Source organism: Eptesicus fuscus, chromosome 1 (assembly GCF_027574615.1).
Source record: "Eptesicus fuscus isolate TK198812 chromosome 1, DD_ASM_mEF_20220401, whole genome shotgun sequence".
NCBI classification, from domain to species: domain Eukaryota; kingdom Metazoa; phylum Chordata; class Mammalia; order Chiroptera; family Vespertilionidae; genus Eptesicus; species Eptesicus fuscus.
In genome coordinates, this window is record NC_072473.1 from 1883590 (window position 1) to 1906524 (window position 22935).

Below are 22935 nucleotides of genomic sequence, written 5' to 3' on the forward strand. Positions count from 1 at the left end.
TGTTGCAATTGCAGACGTACTAAATGGTTATTTTCCGAAAACGAATGGCTAGAAATCTCTTGAGACCCTGTTATAACATCGGTTCCCTTTAACGTCCACGTGCAATGTCTCCTCCGTAACCTAATCACACTGTTATTGCAGTCGTACCTAATAATAGACAGACATGTAAATCGACCGTACCTCCGCGACGCCCACAGCCAACCAGGAGTGGGTATGCAAATTAGGAGGCCAAAGATGGCAGCCGCCCAGCTGCTCCAGGTGCGGAGTGGCCGGGCGTGGCAGGACGCCGGCTATGACAGGGAGGGCGGAGGGGCGAAGGGATCTACAGGATCGGAGTGCCCCTGCGAAGACGAAGGCGGCAGACTCTGGCCGGAGCAAAGGCCTGGGTCCCGGGTGCCGGAGGAAAACGGGTGCTGGACGCCAAGGCAAGGAAGGCCTCTTGCACAAATCTCTCCGTGCACTGGATCCTCTCGCAATTCTGTAATTTAGTTGCCCGTGCAAGTCTGATGCCGTGATTTCGTGACGATATGATTCCGTCATTCCCGTGGCATTTGGACTGAAGGCACAAAACCATGACCGTAGCACGGACTACTTTTTTTTTTTTTGCATGAAAATGGGAATTTTGACTTGACTAATTTGCATGCCCACTCCTGGTTGGCTGTGGGCGTCGCGGAGGTACGGTCCGTGTACATGTCTGTCTCTTATTAGGTAGGATTACAACGACAGTGTGATTGGGTCACCGAGGAGACATCATTGCACGGGGACGTTAGAAGGAACCGATGTTATAACAGGGTCACCGTTCTGACGCTGGCCGTTCCGTGTGGGTTAAAAAAAGGGTTGGCTTTGACCTTTGAAATAGGAATCGATGCTGTAAAATGAGAAACTGACTCACGGACACAGAGAACAGACTGGCAGCTGTCAGACGGCAGGGGTGTTGGGGGGCTGGGGGGAACAGGGGGAGGAGGGATTTAGGAAATGAAACTCAACCACACAGACAACAACATGGTGATGACCGGAGGGGAGAGAGGTGGGGGGAGGTCGGAGAGGGTAAGCGGGGGATAAATGGTGATGGGAGAAGGCTGGACTTGGGGTGATGAACACACCATACAATGTCCCGATGATGTTTTATACCATCAGACACCTGTAGCCTCTATCCTTTTATTTGCCCGTGTCACCCCAATGAATTCAGTGACAAGTTTAAAAAAAAAAAATTAAATCTATACTCATAAAAGGGCAACATGCCAATTAGACCGGATAGACCGGACATCTTCCGGACGTCCTTCCGGACAAAAGCCACGGGGGCGGGGGCCGAGGCAGAGGCGGTTGGGGGCAATCAGGCCAGCAGGGGAGAGCAGTTAGGGCAGTGGTCGGCAAACTCATGAGTCCACAGAGCCAAACATCAACAGGACAACGATGGAAATTTCTTTGGAGAGCCACATTTTTTAAGCTTAAACTTCTTCGAACGCCACTTCTTCCAAACAGACTCGCCCGGGCCGTGGTGTTTTGTGGAAGAGCCACATTCCAGGGGCCAGAGAGCCGCATGTGGCTCGCGAGCCACAGTTTGCCGACCACTGAGTTAGGGGCAATCAGGCCGGCAGGGAAGAGTAGTTAGGGGCAATCAGGCCAGCAGGGGAGAGCAGTTATGGGCGATCAGGTAGGCAGAGGGGTTAGGGGCAATAAGGCAGGCAGGCAGTGGCAGTGAGGGGCGATCAGGCAGGCAGGCAGAGGTGGTTAGGGGTGATCAGGCAGGCAGGCAGAGGTGGTTAGGGGTGATCAGGCAGGCAGTCAGAGATGGTTAGGGGCGATCAGGCAGGCAGGCAGGTGAGCGGTTAGGAGCCAGTGGTCCCGGATTGTGAGAGGGATGTCCGACTGCCGGTTTAGGCCCAATCCCGGGGATCGGGTCTAAACCAGCAGTCGGATATCCCCCAAGGGGTCCCGGATTGGAGAGGGTGCAGGCCGGGCTGAGGGACACCTCCCCACCCCATGCACAAATTTTATGCACCGGGCCTCTAATAAGTAAATAAAAAAGTAATAAAAATTTGGCAGGATGACGGCTTGATTTTTACGGATGAAGTTTACCTGGAAAGGCAGGTAGAAACTCCGGTCCAGAAACGGTTGCAGGATTTGAAGGAGGTGGCTCTTTCCAGGAAACACACGCTCACGCTCAGGGGGACCCTTCAGTCCTCAGGCCGGCGCTCTATCCACTGAGCCACACCAGCCAGCGCCCCCGCACCATCTGGTCGGACAGAACTCCCACGGGACGCGGCCGTTCCGATGCCGAACCCACGCGGCCGCCGACATCCTGCCTCTTCTCCAATCCAGATCTGTTGGGAACCGTTTTTTCTTGTGATTTAAAAAAAAAAAAAAAAATCACGTAAAAACAAAATCACCAGAAAAAGCACTTAGGTACCTAACAGAATTTATTCTACAAAATGGGGTTCAGCCCCGGCCGGTGTGGCTCAGTGGATAGAGCGTCGGCCTGCGGACTGAAGGGTCCCGGGTTCGATTCCCGGCCAAGGGCACATGCCCGGGTTTTGGGCTCCATCCCCAGTAGGGGGCGTGCAGGAGGCGGCCGATCCATGATTCTCTCTCATCGTGGATGTTTCTGTCTCTCTCTCTCTCCCCCTCTCCTTTCCTGTCTGAAATGAATAAAAATATATATTTTTTAAACCCTTAAAATAAAATAAAAAGTGAAGTCCTTTGTTGGGTCACGCTGGTGTGATTTCCGGGGACATCCACGCTGCCCTCCCAGCATCCCCCATAAATCTCTCCTGTCAAGACGAGCAGCCGAACACACATACCCAGGGGGGCGTGTGCATCGGAGTGACCCCTGAGGAGCTAACGTGTTCGAGCCATTTCCATCGAGGTATCATTTTCTCTAAGAATCCTCAGTGGAGGGAAAGCTATTTTTTCTTTTCTTAAATATATTTTGTTGATTTTTTTACAGAGAGGAAGGGAGAGGGAGAGAGAGCTAGAAACATCGATGAGAGAGAAACATCCATCAGCTGCCTCCTGCACGCCCCCCACTGGGGATGTGCCCACAACCAAGGTCCATGCCCTTGACCGGGAATCGAACCCGGGACCCTCCAGTCTGCAGGCCGATGCTCTATCCACTGAGCCACACCAGTTACGGCGAAAGCTATCTTAAGATGTGCCGCAGTGACAACAGATTTAAGGGCAGACGGAAACAGAGGTCTTTTTATTTTTATTTTCTTTTTTTATAAAAGCATTCAGCTCTCAAGGGAGAAAAAAAAAAAACACACAAAAAAAACTAGGACAGATTTTTCTTTCGTTCCTCGTCGCTGAGAGTGTGCTGAGGTTGCGACTGAAAATAAACCACAGGGAAACCATCGGAGTGGGGTGGGGGTTTTTTTGTTTGTTTTGTTTTGTTTCTATTTATTTCGTTTTTAATCCTCACCTGAGGTTATGTTTACAGAGAGGAAGGGAGAAGGAGAGAGAGAGAGACAGGAACATCCATGATGAGAGAGAATCCCTGATCGGCTGCCTCCTGCACACCCCATACTGGGTATGGCGCCTGCAACCCGGGCATGTGCCCTTGACTGGAATCGAACCCGGGACCCTTTAGTCTGGGGGCCGATGCTCTATCCACTGAGCAAAACTGGCTAGGGCATTTAAATAATTTTATATATTGATTGATTTCAGAGAGGAAAAGAGATGGAGAGAGAGAGATAGAAATATCCATGAGGAGAGAGAATCATGGATCGGCTGCCTCCTGCACGCCCCCTCCTGGGGATGGAGCCCAAAACCTGGGCATGTGCCCTTGACTGGGAATCGAACCCGGGACCCTTCAGTCAGCAGGCCGACGCTCTATCCACTGAGCCAAACAGGCTAAGGCATTTAAATCATTTTATATATTTATTGATTTCAGAGAGGAAGGGAGAGAAAGAGGGAGAGAGAGAAACATCCATGATGAGAGAGAATCATGGATCGGCTGCCTCCTGCACACCCCATACTGGGGATGGAGCCTGCAACCCGGGCATGTGCCCTTGACTGGAATCGAACCGTGACCTCCTGGTTCCTAGGTCGAGGCTCCACCACGCTGAGCCGGGCTGCCCAGTCTTCTGAGACTCTGCCAGGCACCATGCCCGGGTATGGTCCCTGTAGCCGGGCGTGTCCACGAGGCGGCCGCACTGCATCCGTGTGAGACACGTGTGCCGAGCGTGTGTAACGTGACACAGATGTGACGTCCCGCCTCCCCCAGCCTTCACCGGCGACACAGACTGCAGCTGTCCGTCCTGTGGTCGTCTGTGAGATACTCGCATCGCTTGCCCTGCGTGACCCGGATCTTCCCCCAAAAAACAAGACCCGCCACGGGGCGAGGTTCGCGGGCACACGCGTGGGTGAGGTCAGAGGCTGCGGGGGACGGGGTGCACGCTCCCGTGACCACGGCTTGTGGCTGAGCCTGTGAATCGTTCCGTATTTGGGTCAGTCCGTTGGTTGCTAAACACCTGTCGCTAGAGAAATCAGCGTTGCTGCAGACACAAGAGATCGTCAGAGCGAGTTAGGCGGGTGCGTGATGCTTGCCAGGGGGCGAAACGCTACCGTTTTATGTGAAAACCAGGGGCCCGGTGCACGAAATTCGTGCACAGGGTGGGAGTGTGTCCCTCAGCCCAGCCAGCCTGCACCCTCTCCAATCTGGGACATCCCTCTCACCATCCAGGACTGCTGGCTCCCAACTGCTCGCCTGCCTGCCTTCCTGATTGCCCCTAACCGCTTCTGCCTGCCAGCCTGATCACCCCCTAACCACTCCCCTGCCAGCCTGATCACCCCCTAACCACTCCCCTGCCGGCCTGATCGATGCCTAACTGCTCCCCTGCCTGCCTGATCACCCCCTAACCACTTCTGCCTGCCAGCCTGATCACCCCCTAACCACTCCCCTGCCAGCCTGATCACGTCCTAACCACTCCCCTGCCAGCCTGATCACCCCCCTAACCACTCCCCTGCCGGCCTGATCACCCCCTAACCACTCCCCTGCCAGCCTGATCACCCCCTTAACCACTCCCCTGCCAGCCTGATCACCCCCTAACCGCTCCCCTGCCAGCCTGATCACTCCCCTAACCACTCCCCTGCCTGCCTGATCTCCCCTAACCACTCCCCTGCCTGCCTGATCACCCCCTAACCACTCCCCTGCCAGCCTGATCACCCCCTAACCACTCCCCTGCCAGCCTGATCACCCCCTAACCACTCCCCTGCCAGCCTGATCACCCCCCTAACCACTCCCCTGCCAGCCTGATCGATGCCTAACTGCTCCCCTGTTAGCCTGATTGTGTGTTGGAGTGACCGTCAATCTGCATATTATTCTTTTATTAGATTAGATAGGGCTAGTGGCCCGGTGCACGAAATTCGTGCACGGGCAGGTGGCCTAGGCCTGGCTGGCTAGCACGGCCCAATCGGGGCCGTCCTTCTCCCGGCTGCTGGCTGGGGCCTTCCTTCCTTCCGCGTCACCCCCTGGCGGTCAGCGCACATCCTAGCGAGCGGTCGAACTCGGGGTCGGTCGAACTCCCGAGGGGACGATGGGCCTCTTAGCCTTTTATTATATAGGACCAGTGGCCCGGTGCACGAAATTCGTGCACGTTAAAAGGGAATTCATTAGAGGGAATATTTTAATACTGCTATTTGCCCTTTCTCTGTAATGGAAGTGTCAGAGATGAAAGAAAATTAGTAAAAAAGTATATATATGAAAATCTCCCTCCTGTCAGCGTCTGGGGCGCGCCGCGGGACCCAGCGTCAAGTCCCCGCCCATCTGCACGCGCTTCGAAATCGCAAGAGACCCGGACCCGGCCGGCCTCACCGCCATTGGGCGAGACCCAGACCCCGCCAGCCCCACTCCCAAAAAGCCGGGCTGGGTGGGGGGGTGCAGCCTGAGGTACCCCTGAGGCCCCCTGGTCCCAGCCAGGCTCCACACAGCCTCAGGTCCCTGCTGATCGGTCGTTAAGCGTCACGGCGTGATGGCCATTTGCATATTAGCCTTTTATTATTATTATTATTAGAGGCCCGGTGCACGAAATTCATGCACGGGGGCGGGGAGGTCCCCTCAGCCCAGCCTGCACCCTCTTGCAATCCAGGACCTTTCGGGGGATGTCCGACTGCCGGTTTAGGCCCGATCCTGCGGGGATCGCTGCGGATCGGGCCTAAGCCAGCAGTCAGACGTCCCTCTCGCAATCTGGGACCGCTGGCTCCTAACCGCTCACCTGCCTGCCTTCCTGATGGCCCCTAACCACTCTGCCTGCCTGCCAGCCTGATGGCTCCCTGGGGGGCGGGGCCAGCCTGGGCGAGGGGCCACGGTGTCCTGGTCTCTGGTCATTCTGGTCATTCCACCGGTTCATTTTCCGGGGCTTTTATTATATAGCGAGGACCCCGGCCCGCGTGGCTCCGCGGTTGTGTGTCAGCTTGTGAGCCGGGCGGTCACGGTTCGATTCCCGGTCAAGGGCACAGGCCCGGGTTGCAGGCTCCATCCCCAGTGGGGGCGTGTGCAGGAGGCAGCCGGTCCATGATTCTCTCTCATCACGGATGTTTCTCTCTCTCTCTCTCCCTCTCCCTTCCTCGCTGAAACCAATTTTTTTAAAAAAATCAGTAAAGAGCACGTGAGGCAGGACATCACCTTCTGTCCCGAGCGGCAGTCGGCCCACACACATTCGTTCTCCGTGGTTATTGTTTTAATTCATTCATTCATTTATCTATTTTTAAAGCTTTTTAAAAATATATATATTTTACTGATTTTTTTACAGAGAGGAAGGGAGAGGGAGAGAGAGTCAGAAACATCGATGAGAGAGAAACATCCATCAGCCGCCTCCTGCACGCCCCCCACTGGGGATGTGCCCGCCACCACGGTCCATGCCCTTGACCGGAATCGAACCCGGGACCCTTCAGTCCGCAGGCCGACGCTCTAGCCACTGAGCCACACCGGTCTTGGCTTTTTTTTTGGTTTTTATCTGCCACGTTTTCAGACCCAGAAAGCACTTGTGAGAACTCTGTCAGGGGACGTCGGGGGAGCAGTCGGCTCCTCCGAGCATCAGAACGCGGTGGGAGGGACGGGGAATGAACGGCGTCCCCATCGCGGCATCGCCGTCTAAAATGTTCGCGTGTGGGGGTCCCGTGGGCCCCAGAGCTCACGTTTGCAAAGCAGTGGGACCGCCCCGCTCCGGGCTCCGTACGCGCCCCCCCCGCACCCCCCCGACGGGGAAGGTGCGAGCCGTTCGTGAATCCCTGACACACACCCAGACGGGGCCGCTCCGGCTCAGGGACCGTCAGTCGATGGGTGGCCTTCCGCACGTCTGGCCATGGTCTCCTGTTGGGGTGTCCCCTTCACCCCAAAGATCATCTCTGTTCGCCAGACTCCCGCCCGTGGGGGCCGGATACGTGGGGGCGCTCTCCGGGCTGCGAAGATGCTCAGTCAGGTGCAGCCTGTCTGAGGTTGTTCTCGATGGCTGTGTGTGGCCGCACATGTGTGTGCACGTGTGTACGTGTGAGCATGTGTGTGCACAGTGTGCATGTGTGTAAATATGTGCACGTGTAGCCAAAACCGGTGTGGCTCAGTGGATAGAGCGTCGGCCTGCGGACTGGAGGGTCCCGGGTTCGATTCCCAGCCAAGGGCATGTACCTGGGTTGTGGGCACATCCCCAGTGGGGGGCGTGCAGGAGGAGGCTGATGGATGTTTCTCTCTCATCGATGTTTCTCTCTCTTTCCCTCTCCCTTCTTCTCTGTAAGAAATTAGTAAAATATATTTAAATAAAATATGTGCACGTGTGTGCAGCTGTGTACATGTGCGTATCTCCGTGTGTATGCTCACACGTGCATGTACAAGCTGTGTGTACACGCGTGCAGGCATGCACCTGTGTATTAAACTGCTAACCCACACTGGGGATCGAGCCCGCAACCCGGGCGTGTGCCCTGGCCGGGAATCGAACCCGTGACCTCCTGGGTCATAGGTCGACGCTCAACCCCTGAGCCACGCGGGCCGGTCCGGCTGGGTCTCTCTTTGTAGGCGATGCTGCTTCCTCTTCTCGCCACACGCTTCCCCCGTGACCGCATGCCGTGTGCTCCCCGCCTGCAGCGCACGGCCGTGGGGTTCAGTACGTGACCCTCCCGACCCTTCCCGCCGTGACCCCACCTTCTGCCCTTGTCCCCCCCCAGGCACCTCCGTGTGGAAGGCCTTCCTCTTCACGCCCAACTTCGCGCCCGAGGGCGCCAACGGCTGCTTCCCCACGCACGTGTGCTTCTGCCACGGCCACTTCGTCACCCGCCACCACCCCCCGCTGCTCTTCGACGTGTCCCGGGACCCGCGGGAGCGGCGCCCCCTGACGCCGGGCGCCGAGCCCCGCTTCTGGGAGATCCTGGGGGCCATGCAGGAGGCGGCCGAGCGCCACGCCCGCACCACGGGCCACGCCCCCAGCCAGCTGTCCGTGGGCCACATCCTCTGGAAGCCGTGGCTGCAGATGTGCTGTGCCTCGTCCCCCAGCCTGTCCTGCCGGTGTCCCCACGGGGAGCAGGACTGGGGGTACGGCCCGTAGCCGCGCGGGGGGCCCCGGGGACACCCTGCTCGCCTCCCTCCTCGAGGCGTCGCTCGGGCTGCATGACTCGCAGGCCAGGGTGCACTCTCTGGCTGAGCCCCGACCCCGACCGCACCATCCAGGGCCCCGTCGTGATGCCGTGCGGGGGGCGGGGGGGGGGGACATCCAGGCTGACAGGGCATCGTCACAGGACACATGTTAGACGCGTGCCTCCCGTGAGTGAGCCAGGCCGCTGCACTCCTGTCCACGCCCACGAGGGGGGTGACCAGGAGCGTGTCCCGCCGGTCGTAGCCCCTGAAGGAAGGCCCGTCCGTCCGCTCGACCGAGAGTGGACGCCGTCAAGTGCCCGAGTCCCGACGGGAAGGCAGCGGCGGTCAGTATTATCGAGGACACGCGACGCAGGGTTGCACACGCGTGCATGCGTGGCAGCACGGTGTGTCTCTCTCTCCCCGAGGAGGAGGTGGAGGAGGAGGAGGTATTGAAAGCTCGGAGCCTGGTGGGTGTCCCAACGTCACGGACATCGGCAGGTTCTTACCCCGAAGGCGCGGCCCTCGTTCCGGGAACTGCTGCACGCCCGCCACGCGGTTGAAGGAAATACTGGAGCGTGCACCGCCCGTGTGCACGGACGGACATGATCGCACGTGAGAATTCGCCTCCACCATGATCGTGTCCCGTCCACGTGTCCGATCCTCGACGGCCGTGGGCTTTCGGACACGTGGCGTGGAACCGTGTGCCGGAGGGCGACGCGTGTACACGCATGATGCGAACGTGCGTGGCGTGTGTAGGTGGAGGGTACACGGTCCGATCTGTGTGCCGTTCGGAGAAAACGAAGGATGCGTGTTGCGGGCGTCACGCGGTGAGCTTTCGGGAAGCGTGGCCTCAGCACCCCGTACCTCGCCATCGCGGTCCAGGCTGTTCAACACGCGGCCGGCCGTGTCACCGCCGTTCAGATTCTGCTTGGAACCTCCGGCCGGAAAACGGAATTATTTTGCTCAAAAGGGACCTGAGCTTGCTTTCTTTTTTAAAGAAAAAAATGACCGAATGTATTGGGGCGAACCCTGGGCAATAAAATGGTGTGGGTAGAATTTCGGGGGTAGAATCGATCATCCGTCACCTGTATACTGTGTCCTGTGTTCACCACGCCAAGTCACGTCTCCCTCCGTCTCCCATGTATTCCCCCTTCGCCTTTTTCTACCTTATTTTATTTTTAAATAAATATATATATTATTGATTTCAGAGAGCAAGGGAGAGGGAGAGAGAGAGAGAAACATCGATGATGAGAGAGAATCATGGACTGGCTGCCTCCTGCATGCCCCCGACTGGGGGGATGGAGCCCACAACCCAGGGCATGTGCCCTTGACCGGGAATCGAACCCGGGACCTCCTGGTTCATAGGTTGACGCTCAACCACTGAGCCACACTGGCCGGGCTGTTTTGAACCCTTTTATTCCTAGCATTTCACCGGTGTCACACACACACACACACACACACACACACACACACACACGCATTTGATCACAAGGTCAGTATTGCCGCGTGACGAGCGGAGCCGGGGCGATGAAGGATCCGGAAAGAAGGTGGACCCGGGGACGCCTGACGCGGGGGTCCAGGGGGGAGGGGGAACAGAAACACGGAACACGTCTCGCCTGCGTCGGAAGAGCGTTCCGTGTAACACGCGTGCATGCCCGTGACGGTTCCTGAAACCCTGCTGTCATGGTAACTCACGTGGAGTTAAAATAAAGTCCCCCTTGGCCGCAAAGGACACCGTGTCCCGTGCTCTCGTTTCTCCAAGCGACTCGGCTCGGCACGCGTGTGTGGCGTGTGTGCTGCACGCAAGTTCCAGCTCCAGGCGTGTCAAACTGAAAGGCTCACACGGGCCGGATACACAGGGTTTACGTGGACGTGGGCCGCAAACAAACAGAAGCTTCCATTTTCACAGAAACGCAGGTTTATATCGATAGAGACGTGCTGGAGGCAAAGGGCTGACATACACGCGTCACCGTGAACCTAAAATGATAGAACCTGTTAATAAAAATTAATGTTTTTCCTTGAACGTGAACTCAGCAGACACTGACTAACGGCACACGTGAATGAGCGTCACGCAAATGAACCTGTTCTTCTCGTTCTCCGAAAGCGAGATTATTTCCTGTTGCGCACGCCACGCAAGTCGGTCTGAGACGAAGGGCGTGGCCCTCCCCTGCAGGCCTGGTCCCTCCCAACTGCCGTCCCCTGCAGGCCTGGTCCCTCCCAACTGCCCTCCCCTGCAGGCCTGGTCCCTCCCAACTGCCCTCCCCTGCAGCCCTGGTCCCTCCCAACTGCCCTCCCCTGCAGGCCTGGTCCCTCCCAACTGCCCTCCCCTGCTGGCCTGGTCACCCCTAACTGCCCTTCCCTGCAGGCCTGGTCACCCCCAACTGCCCTCCCCTGCAGGCCTGGTCCCTCCCAACTGCCCTACCCTGCAGGCCTGGTCGCCCCCAACTGCCCTCCCCTGCAGGCCTGGTCCCTCCCAACTGCCCTCCCCTGCAGGCCTGGTCCCTCCCAACTGCCCCCCCCTGCAGGCCTGGTCACCCCCAACTGCCCTCCCCTGCAGGCCTGGTCCCTCCCAACTGCCCTCCCCTGCAGGCCTGGTCGCCCCCAACTGCCCTCCCCTGCAGGCCTGGTCCCTCCCAACTGCCCCCCCCTGAAGGCCTGGTCCCTCCCAACTGCCCTCCCCTGCAGGCCTGGTCCCTCCCAACTGCCCTCCCTTGCAGGCCTGGTCCCTCCCAACTGCCCTCCCCTGCAGGCCTGGTCCCCCCTAACTGCCCTCCCCTGCAGGCCTGGTCACCCCTAACTGCCCTCCCCTTGCAGGCCTGGTCCCTCCCAACTGCCCTCCCCTGCAGGCCTGGTCCCTCCCAACTGCCCTCCCCTGCAGGCCTGGTCCCTCCCAACTGCCCTCCCTTGCAGGCCTGGTCCCTCCCAACGGCCCTCCCCTGCAGGCCTGGTCCCTCCCAACTGCCCTCCCTTGCAGGCCTGGTCCCTCCCAACTGCCCTCCCCTGCAGGCCTGGTCCCTCCCAACTGCCCTCCCCTGCAGGCCTGGTCACCCCCAACTGCCCTCCCCTGCAGGCCTGGTCCCCCCTAACTGCCCTCCCCTGCTGGCCTGTTCCCTCCCAACGGCCCTCCCCTGCAGGCCTGGTCCCTCCCAGCTGCCCTCCCCTGCAGGCCTGGTCCCTCCCAACTGCCCTCCCCTGCAGGCCTGGTCCCTCCCAACTGCCCTCCCCTGCAGGCCTGGTCCCCCCCAACTGCCCTCCCCTGCTGGCCTGGTCCCTCCCAACTGCCCTCCCCTGCAGGTCTGGTCCCTCCCAGCTGCCCTCCCCTGCAGGCCTGGTCCCTAACTGCCCTCCCTTGCAGGCCTGGTCCCTCCCAAATGCCCTCCCCTGCAGGCCTGGTCCCTCCCAACTGCCCTCCCCTGCTGGCCATCTTGTGTCCACATGGGGGCAGCCATCTTTGACCACATGGGGGCAGCCACCTTGTGTGTGGGAGCGACGGTCAATCTGCATATTACTCTTTTATTAGATAGGAAGCCTTTATGTTCATGGTTCTGTGAACGTTTTGAATGGCCCTGGACTCAGGTGAAACCACTGCTTTGCTGCCCAGGAATTAGGAGCCGAGCAGTTTGAAGAGTTTCAAATTAGCCGAAACCGGTGTGGCTCAGTGGATAGAGCATCGGCCTGCGGACTCAAGGGTCCCAGGTTCGATTCCGGCCAAGGGCATGTACCTCGGTTGCGGGCACATCCCCAGTGGGGGGCGTGCAGGAGGCAGCTGGTCGATGTTTCTCTCTCATCGATGTTTCTAACTCTCTGTCCCTCTCTCCTCCTCTCTGTAAAAAATCAATAAAATATATATTTTTTAAAAAAGAGTTTCAAATTAGATATAAAAGCATTGTTCTGCTCGGCTGGTGTGGCTCAGTGGTTGAGCATCAACCTACGAACCAGGAGGTCCCGGGTTCGATTCCCGATCAAGGTTGCGGGCTTGATTCTCAGTAGGGGGCGTGCAGGAGGCAGTCGGTCCACGATTCTCTCTCATCATGGATGTTTCTATCTCTCTCTCTCTTTCTCTCTCTTCCTTCCTCTCTCTGACATCAATAAAAATATGTCTAAAAAATAAAACAAATGGTACCACATCTTTCGTGTGCAACAGTCCCGGTTATTGTAGGAGATGCTTGCTTCTTGTGCCTTTAAGAGTCGGGGTTCAAAATACGCCGTGAACGCCAGGCCTGGGCCGCCGGTTCAACCCGGAGGGACCCTCTGCAGCAGGTTCTGAAAGTCGGGGGAGGGCGTGCGCGGCATTTTGATCACACGCGGGAGATGCTCGGGGTCAGCGACCGCTGAGAGAAAGGGGTCTCGGACCGGCCCCCCCGTTAGCGGTGGAGTCAGGGGGCCCTGCCCCCACGGTAACGTCTAGAGAACGGATGAAGTGTCTGCAGCGTGGAGGGGAGGCGGGTTGTCTCCGGGGGCCGTGCTGATGGGAAGGGCTGGGACCCGCATGGGGTGAGCTTCACTGACTCTCATGCATCCCGGGCCGATGCCGAGTGCTCTAGGCCAGCGGTCGGCAAACTCATGAGTCCACGGAGCCAAATACCAGCAGGACAACGATGGAAATTCCTTTGGAGAGCCACATTTTTTAAACTTAAACTTCTTCGAACGCCACTTCTTCAACACAGACACGCCCAGGCCGTGGTGTTCTGTGGAAGAGCCACACTCCAGGGGCCAGAGAGCCGCCTGTGGCTCGAGAGCCGCGGTTTGCCGGCCACGGCTCTAGGGGGGCGTGTCTGTGTCGTTGCCACGGCTAGATACAGAAATCAGGACCCAAGCAGGCTGCTGTGGGCTCAGATTTAAGCATTAATCGCTCGATTAAAAAAAAAAAGGTAAATGCATAGATTTAAAAGAAATATGTAGATTTTTATTTATTTGAGAGAGGAAGGGAGAGGGAGAAAGAGAAACATCCACGAGGAGAGAGAATCACGGATATCGGCGGCCTCCCGCACGCCCCCTCCTGGGGATGGAGCCCGCAACCCGGGCCTGTGCCCTTGGATGGAATCGAACCCGGGACCCTTCAGACCCCAGGCCGACGCTCTAACCACTGAGCCACGCCGGCCAGGGCTGTAGGTGGACAGGTTTTTGCAATATAGTTAAAGGACAAGATTATACAGTAAGAAAACGCCACACGATCTCACTCATCTGTGGATAATAAAGAACGTGATAAACTGATGGACAAAAAGGTAGATTCAGAGGCAGGAAAGCATCAAACAGAATCTGAGGTGACAGCGGGGAGGTTAGGGAGAGGTGGGGGAGACGAGAGATCCGCCGAGCGGCCGAAACCGGTGTGGCTCAGTGGATAGAGCGTCGGCCTGCGGACTGAAGGGTCCCGGGTTCGATTCCCGGTCAAGGGCATGCACCTCGGTGGCGGGCACATCCCTGGTAGGGGGTGTGTAGGAGGCAGCTGGTCAATGTTTCTCTCTCATCGATGTTTCTAGCTCTCTCTCCCTCTCCCTTCCTTTCTGTAAAAAAATCAATAAAATATATAAAATAAAAAATAAAAAAAAGAGAGAGACCCACCGAAGGACGTGTATGCATGCATAGAAGCATCACCAATGGACGCAAAACTCGGGGGGGTGAGGGCATGGATGGGGGCATGGATGGGAGTGGGGTGGTGGGGGGCAATGGTAAGATACGTACACATATAACACCTTCATAAAAATGAACAAAATTTAAAAAAAAAAAAGATTATTCAGTAGGAACAAGGATGCTCACTGCATCCTGCTGTTACGACTCTGAACCCAGCCAGTAAAGCTATTTTCTGACCTTTTATCATTTGAATTACGTTTGACCTTTCACCCTCCCTCTGCCCCCACGCCATTCATGGTTAGTGCATCCCGGTGGCAAAAATTGTATCCGGTGGCAAACATTATCGTGTGACGGGAATCGTTAAATCCCTATTGCGTAGCGTTTCCATCACAGCCAGGCAACGTTAAGGGTTTCCTGGGTCTAGCCCTGGCCGGTGTGGCTCAGTGGATAGAGCGTCGGCCTGCGGACTGAAGGGTCCCGGGTTCGATTCCCGGTCAAGGGCACAGGCCCGGGTTGCAGGCTCCATCCCCAGTGGGGGGCGTGCAGGAGGCGGCCGGTCCGTGATTCTCTCTCCTCATTGGTGTTTCTCTCTCTCCCTCTCCCTTCCTCTCTGAAATCAATAAAAATGTATTTTTTTTAAAAAAAAAGATTTCCTAGGTCTAAAAATGCTTCTTTCACCCAGCCAGTGTGGCTCAGTGGTTGAGCATCAACCTAGGAACCAGGAGGTCAGGGTTCGATTCCTGGTCAAGGGCACAGGCCCGGGTTGTGGGCTCCATCCCCAGTCGGGGGCGTGCAGGAGGCAGCCGGTCCATGATTCTCTCTCATCATGGATGTTTCTATCTCTCTCTCCCTCTCCCTTCCTCTCTGAAATCAATAAATAAGTACATTTTTTAATTTCTATTTTTTAATATATGTTTATTGATTTCAGAGAGGAAGGGAGAGGGAGAGAGAGAGAAACATCCAGGATGAGAGAGAAACATGGATCGGCTGCCTCCTGCACGCCCCCTACTGGGGATTGAGCCCACAACCCGGGCATGTGCCCTTGACCGGAATCGAACCCAGGACCCTTCAGTCTGCAGGCCGATGCTCTATCCACTGAGCCACACTGGCCAGGGCCATAAATATATATATATTTTTTAAAGAGGTTGGAGATCCCATAACCCAGGGGATTATGGGATCTCATTCGTCCACAGAGCCAACTATCAACAGCACAACGATTGAAATCTCTTTGGAGAGCCACATTTTTTAAACGTAAACCTCTTCTAACGCCACGTCTTCAACACAGACTCGCCCAGGCCGTGGTGTTTTGTGGAAGAGCCGCCCTCCAGGGGCCAGAGAGCCGCCTGTGGCTCGCGAGCCCGTTCAGTCTGCAGGCCGAGGCTCTATCCACTGAGCCACACCGGCCAGGGCTCATCGGGCTTTAGAAATACATCCTTCTCTGCAGCAAGGAACCCCTGACGGATGGCTCGCCGCCCTTGCCTGCGAGTCCCGGGCACGGACAGACCGTTAGCTGCAGGCCGGGCCGCCACGGGAACAGGACTCCGCGGAGGCCACGGGCAGTGAGCGTCGCCGTCCGTTTTGAAGCGTCCGTGAGAGCATGGGATTCAGGGGTCCTCTCTGCAGGGGGGCAACCTCGGCTAGTTTTCTGCGTGTCCTCTCTTCAGTATGACCACAGAGGCCGGCCGGCGTGGCTCAGGGGTGGAGCATCGACCTATGAGCCAGGAGGTCACGGGTTCGATCCCTGGTTGGGGGCGTGCAGGAGGCAGCCGATCCATGATTCTCTCCCAGCATGGATGTTTCTATCTCTCTCTTCCTTCCTCTCTGAAATCAATAAAAGTATATTGATCCAGGCCAGCGTGGCTCAGTGGTTGAGTGTCACCCTATGAACCAGGAGGTCACGGGTTCGATTCCTGATCGGGGCACATGCCCAGGTTGCAGGCTCCATCCCCAGTCGGGGGCGTGCAGGAGGCAGCCGATCGATGATTCTCTCCCATCATTGATGTTTCTATCTCTCTCTTCCTTCCTCTCTGAAATCAAGAAAAGTATATTGATCCGGGCCAGCGTGGCTCAGTGGTTGAGTGTTGACCCTATGAACCAGGAGGTCATGGGTTCGATCCCTGGTTGGGGGCGTGCAGGAGGCAGCCGATCGATGATTCTCTCTCCTCATGGATGCTTCTATCTCTCTCTTCCTTCCTCTCTGAAATCAATTAAAGTATATTTAGCCAGGCCAGTGTGGCTCAGTGGTTGAGCGTCAACCTATGAACCAGGAGGTCACAGGTTCGATTCCTGATCGGGGCACATGCCCGGGTTGTGGGCTCCATCCCCAGTAGGGGGCGTGCAGGAGGCAGCCAGTCCATGATTCCCTCCCATCATGGATGCTTCTATCTCTCTCTTCCTTCCTCTCTGAAATCAATAAAAGTATATTTAGCCAGGCCGGTGTGGCTCAGTGGTTGCGTGTTGACCTATGAACCAGGAGGTCATGGGTTCGATCCCTGGTTGGGGGCGTGCAAGAGGCAGCCGGTCCATGATTCCCTCCCATCATGGATGTTTCTATCTCTCTCTTCCTTCCTCTCTGAAATCAATAAAAGTATATTGATCCAGGCCGGCGTGGCTCAGTGGTTGAGCGTCAACCTATGAACCAGGAGGTCATGGGTTCGATCCCTGGTTGGGGGCATGCAGGAGGCAGCCGGTCCATGATTCCCTCCCATCATTGATTCTTCTATCTCTCTCTCTCTTCCTCTCTGAAATCAATAAAAGTATATTTAGCCAGGCCAGTGTGGCTCAGTGGTTGAGTGTCAACCTATGAACCGGGAGGTCATGGGTTCGATTCCTGGTTGGGGCACATGCCCGGGTTGCGGGCTCCATCCCCAGTAGGGGGCGTGCAGGAGGCAGCCGATCCATGATTCCCTCCCATCATTGATTCTTCTATCTCTCTCTTCCTTCCTCTCTGAAATCAATACAAGTATATTTAGCCAGGCCAGTGTGGCTCAGTGGTTGAGCGTCGACCTATGAACCAAGAGGTCACGGGTTCGATCCCTGGTTGGGGGCGTGCAAGAGGCAGCCGATCCATGATTCCCTCCCATCATGGATGCTTCTATCTCTCTCTTCCTTCCTCTCTGAAATCAATTAAAGTATATTTAGCCGGGCCGGTGTGGCTCAGTGGTTGAGCGTTGACCTATGAACCGGGAGGTCACAGTTCGATCCCTGGTCGTGAGGTCAATCCCCAGTCGGGGGCGTGCAGGAGGCAGCTGATAGACGATTCTCTCTCATCGTTGATGTTTCTGTCTCTCCCTCTCCCTTCCTCTCTGAAATCAAATAAATAAAAATAAAATAAAAATAAAAGTGAAAGGAGCCCTAGCCAGTGTGGCTCAGTGGATAGAGGGTCGGCCTGCGGACTGAAGGGTCCCAGGTTCGATTCCGGTCAAGGGCACGTGCCCGGGTTGTGGGCTCCATCCCCAGGAGGGGGCGTGTGCAGGAGGCAGCCGGTCCATGATTCTCACTCATCATGGATGCTTCTATCTCTCTCTTCCTTCCTCTCTGAAATCAATAAAAGTATATTGATCCAGGCCAGCGTGACTCAGTGGTTGAGCGTCGACCAATGAACCGGGAGGTCACAGTTCGATCCCTGGTCGTGAGGTCAATCCCCAGTCGGGGGCGTGCAGGAGGCGGCCGATCCATGATTCTCTCTCGTCATGGATGTTTCTATCTCTCTCTCCCCGTCTCCCTTCCTCTCTGAAATCCATAAAAATATATTTAAAAAATGAAATAAAATAAAATAAAAGGAAATGATGCCAGCACCTCTGAACATGGCCGAGCGGGAAGGCCTGCACCATTTTTCTCTTCCCCGTAAAGAGTCCATCTTCGGCTGGGAGACGGGGTGAGAAATGGCGTGTGTGGGCGTCTGGACATTAACCACAGGCCGCGGGCCCGCCGGGGAGCGTTTATCCACGGGAGACGGTTGCCTCGCGGCAAGAGCGATGCGCTCGGTGGGATTTCTGACTCGCGAGCGCAATCCCTCGTCCCCCGACTCGCTGGAGGCCCGGGAACAATATTTGTCTGCTTTTGACCTCACACTTGGAGCTTGCCTCGAGCAACCAGCCCTTTCCCGGAGAGAATGCAGACGTTCTACATGCAACATCACCTGCAGCAGCTAAGATCTGGGAACAGCCGGAGCGCCCACCAGTGGACGAGCAGGTCAGAACGCGGTGGGCCGTGTGCGCCGTGGAATACTACGCAGCCCTGAAAAAGGAGGGACTCGCGCCCTAGGAGACAGCGTGGAGGGACGTGGAGAGTGTGGCGCTGAGTGAAATGAGCCGGTCGGAGGAAGACACGTATCCCATGAGCTCTCTCACGTGTGGAATGTGATGAGCAAGATAAACGGATGAACGGGGAGCGGATCCAGAGACGCGGAGGCGTGGAACAGGGTGCGGAGTCTCGGAGGGCAGGCGGGGGAGGGTGGGTGGGTGGGAAGTCGACAACCAAGGACCTTGTATACGTGTGTGCATGGCCCGTGGACACAGACAGTGGGGTGGTGAGCGCCTGAAATGTGGGGGGGCTGGGGCGGGCTGGAGGGTAGTAATGGGGGGGAAATGGGACCCATGTAATACTATTAACCTTTTGCACTCGGATGTGGAGTGTGACTCGACACGGTTAGCATTAGAATAAAGGAATCGAGAAAAAAGCAAGCGAGTGCAAAGGGTTAACAATAAAGAATTATTATTATTATTATTGTCATTATTATTAAATATACTAGAGGCCCGGAGCACGAAGATTCGTGCAAGAATGGGCCTTCCTTCCCCTGGCTGCCGGCACCGCCTTCGCTCCGGCCCGAGCCACCTTTCCGCCTGCGTATGCAAATGAGCCCGCCATCTTTGTTGGGTTAATTTGCATACTCACTCCTGATTGGCTGGTGGGTGTCGCGGAGGTACGGCCGATTTGCATCGTACTCTTTTTATTAGTGTAGGTTTTTATTGATTTCAGAGAGGAAGGGAGAGGGAGAGAGAGAGAGAGAGAAACATCCATTGCCTGTGATCCCCTTCATAGGAAATTTCCAGAATGCACAGACGCATCGAGACGGAGAACAGTGGCGGCTGGGGTGCCCACGGACTCCATGCTCGTGTCCCCCCAGAATGTCTATGTTTGGAATCCTAACTGCTGTGTGAGGGCGTTAGGGGGCGGGTCTTTGGGAGGTGAGAGGTCATGAGGATGGAGCCCCCGTCCTGGGATCTATGCCCCCATGGCAGGGACCCTGATCGTAAACCCGGTCCGTTGGCGTTCATTTCGTGTCTGGATCACGCACCCCCATCGTCTGAATTCTGAGGTGCATCTTGCCCGCGGCTCAACGTTATGTCTGTCCCCTTGAGTTCAAACTGAGAATGTGCCCACCCCCTCCACGCACGCCTGCTACCTTCAATGACCCCTGCCCGCCCACCCTACACCCCTACGTGAGTCTTTTTTCCCGAACCTACTTACGCCTCCTCCCTGCGGTTCGATAACTTCTGCGAAGCATTTATTTATTTACCGGAGGCCCGGTGCATGGATTCGTGCACCGGTGGGGTCTCTTGGCCTGGCCTGCAGGGATGGGGCCGAAACCGGCTCTCCGGCATCCCCCGAGGGGTCCCGGATTACGAGAGGGCGCAGGCCAGGCTGAGGGACCCCACCGGTGCACGATCGGGGCCGGGGAGGGACGCGGGAGGTTGGCCAGCCGGAGAGGGACCGCGGGAGGGCTCCAGGGCGTGTCCGTCCCGACTCGCCCAGTCCCGATCGGCTGGACCCCAGCAGCAAGCTAACCTACCGGTCGGAGCGTCTGCCCCCTGGTGGTCAGTTGCATGTCATAGCGACTGGTCGAACGGTCGAACAAACAGTCGGACACTTAGCGTATTAGGCTTTTATACGTAGAGGATAGTATCCTATCTAACAAAGAGGGAATATGCTAATTGACCGTCACTCCGTCACAAAGATGGCGGCACCCACAGCTGAGGCCACGTTCCCATAAGGAGTCTTAACGAGCAATCAGCAGGGACCTGAGGCTACGCCCGCCCCCGCCCCCGCCCCCGTGGGGCTTGACAAGGGTGGGATTGCCCGGGTCTGGACTAGCCCAATGGGGGGGGTGGGCGCGGCCGGGTCTGGGTCTCACGTGATTTTGAGGCGCAGGTGGGTGGGCGGGGATTTGACTCTGGGTCCCGTGGTGTGCCCCAGACTCTGACAGGATGAAGGTTTTCATATGCATTTTACTGATTTTCTTTCCTCTCTGACGCTTCTATGATAGAGAAAGGGCAAACAGCAATATTAAAATGTTTCCTCTAATTAATCCCCTTTTTTTTTTTAATATATTTTATTGATTTTTTACAGAGAGGAAGAGAGAGGGATAGAGAGTTAGAAACATCGATGAGAGAGAAACATTGATCAGCTGCCTCTTGCACACCCCCTACTGGGGATGTGCCTGCAACCAAGGTACATGCCCTTGACCGGAATCGAACCTGGGACCCTTGAGTCCGCAGGCCGACGCTCTATCCACTGAGCCAAACCGGTTTCGGCTAATTAATCCCCTTTTAAAGTGCACGAATTTCGTGCACCGGGCCACTAGTGTTTAATAAAAAAAAAGGCCGATTATTGATTTCAAGGAGGGAGGGAGAGGGAGAGAAAGATGGGAATACGCATGGTGAGAGAGAATCATGGACTGGCTGCCTCCTGCACGCCCCCTATTGGGGATTGAGCCCACAACCCGGGCCTGTGCCCTGACGGGAAAATCAAACTGTGTCCTCCTGGTTCGTAGGTCAACGCTCATCCACCGCGCCACGCCAGCCGGACAGCGACTTTTTTTAAGAGTACCATTTCTTACTTTTTTTCCAGCCTGCTTTGAAATAAACAAATCAGCCCATGGAATACCCTATCATAGCAGAGTCCAGATTTTCTCTGGCTCTCAACCCATCAAGTGATATATTGGTGGGTTTGGAAAGTTAGATTTTTTTTGGAAAGTTAGTGTTTTTTTTTAGCACTAAAAAAAATAAAATTGCAAACTTAGCTGGCTCTAGGAATAAAAATACGGCAGCCACGGAGGGAAACGTGATATATATATATATATTATATATATTTTTTTTTTTTTTCTTTTTGCAGATAACACAGCCTTAAAATATAGCTTTAACTCAGGTTGGGAGGTAATAATAGGAATAGGGCTTTGGTCTGATTGAAATCATCCCAAATGATATGTAACCTTCATTCAACTTAAGGTTATCCAAGACATCACATGCCTGGGGCTTGTCCACGATAGTTAAACTTTAGTCGTAAAATGAAAACCCGAAAACAGGGGAAAACCATGGCAGGTGTATAGTCTACGCTTTCGGTCCAATCGATGGGTTAGCCCAGCGGTCGGCAAACTCATGAGTCCACAGAGCCACATATCAACAGCACAACGATTGAAATTTATTTTGAGAGCCACATTTTTTAAAACTTAAACTTCTTCTAACGCCACTTCTTCGACACAGACGCGCCCAGGCCGTGGCGTTTTGTGGAAGAGCCACCCTCCAGGGGCCAGAGAGCCGCCTGTGGCTCGCGCGCCGCGGTTTGCCGACCCCTGGGTTAGTTATCCCCCTGTTGTCTGAGCTGTTTTTTTGCATTTTGGGGATAAAAGGTAGGAAATGGTTTTTTCTACGGCTCGGCGTTCTGAGGAAGGTGTGGTATCCCACCTGCAACCTAGAATCACTCTGAGCCGATCCTATAGAATAAAAGCCTAATGGGCTAAGTGTCCGGTCGTCCGGTCGGACGTTCAACCAATCAAAGCGTAATATGCTAATGATATGCTAAGGCCGCTCAACTGCTCGCTATGACGTGCACTGACCACCAGGGGGCAGACAGTCGACCGGTCATCCAGTCGCTATGACGTGCACTGACCACCAGGGGGAAGATGCTCTGACCGGTAGGTTAGCTTGCTGCTGGGGTCCGGCCGATCGGGACTGAGCGAGACGGGCTGGACACGCCCTGGAGCCCTCCCGTGGTCCCTCCCCGGCTGGCCCACCTCCCGCGTCCCTCCCCGGCCCCGATCGTGCACCGGTGGGGTCCCTCGGCCTGGCCTGCGCCCTCTCGCCATCCGGGACCCCTCGGGGGATGTCGGGGAGAGCCGGTTTCGGCCCGATCCCGCAGGCCAGGCCGAGGGGCCCCACTGGTGCACGAATTCGTGCACTGGGCCTCTAATATTGTAAATAACCCCTCTCTCTCTCTCTCTCTCTCTCTCTGTTTTTTAATCCTCACACAAGGATATTTTTCCATTGATTTATAGAGAGAGCAGAAGAGAGAGGGAGAGACAGAGAGAAACATCGATGTGAGAGAAACCCAACGCCGACGGGTTGCCTCCCGCACGCGCCCCGACCAGGTCTCCCGGGCCTGGGGAGGAGCCTGCAACCGAGGTCCATGCCCTTGACCGGGAATCGAACCCGGGACCCTTTGGGTCCGCAGGCCGACGCTCTACCCACTGAGCCACACGGGCCAGGGCCTCTTTTTCTCCTTTTCTCCTCGGTCCTGCCTGTCGCTGCTTCCTCTGAGAGACGACTCCGGACTCCTCTCGCTACCTCCCTCGTCCCCCTCTGCGTGCAGTTGCCGTCCGTGTTATCAATTCCCCGCTGGGCGCTGGGGTCGCCGTTTCTCTCTCCGTCTCTCGGCCCTTCCTTCGGTTTCTGTTGAGTTCGGTGGCGCCCACTTTATTTTTCATTTATGTATTTTTGGAATATATTTTATTGATTTTTTTTTTTTTTTCAGAGAGGAAGGGAGAGGGAGAGAGAGTCAGAAACATCAATGGGAGAGACACATCC

The 22935-nt window shown here is 56.1% G+C and overlaps 1 protein-coding gene and 1 non-coding gene across 2 annotated transcripts in view; one reads left to right on the forward strand and one right to left on the reverse strand.

Annotated features, from left to right (window-relative positions):
- Positions 1-8550, forward strand: part of STS (steroid sulfatase) — a 74636-nt gene extending 66086 nt beyond the window's left edge. The window contains exon 10 of the mRNA XM_054720273.1: positions 8155-8550. Within this exon, the coding sequence (XP_054576248.1) occupies positions 8155-8531 (377 nt within the window). The 3' untranslated portion in view covers positions 8532-8550. The remainder of the gene's footprint in view (positions 1-8154) is intronic.
- A 13988-nt stretch (positions 8551-22538) lies between these two features.
- Positions 22539-22613, reverse strand: TRNAR-GCG (transfer RNA arginine (anticodon GCG)). Its single transcript has one exon. It is a non-coding gene; the product is annotated as a tRNA-Arg (tRNA).
- Between the last annotated feature and the right edge of the window lie 322 nt (positions 22614-22935).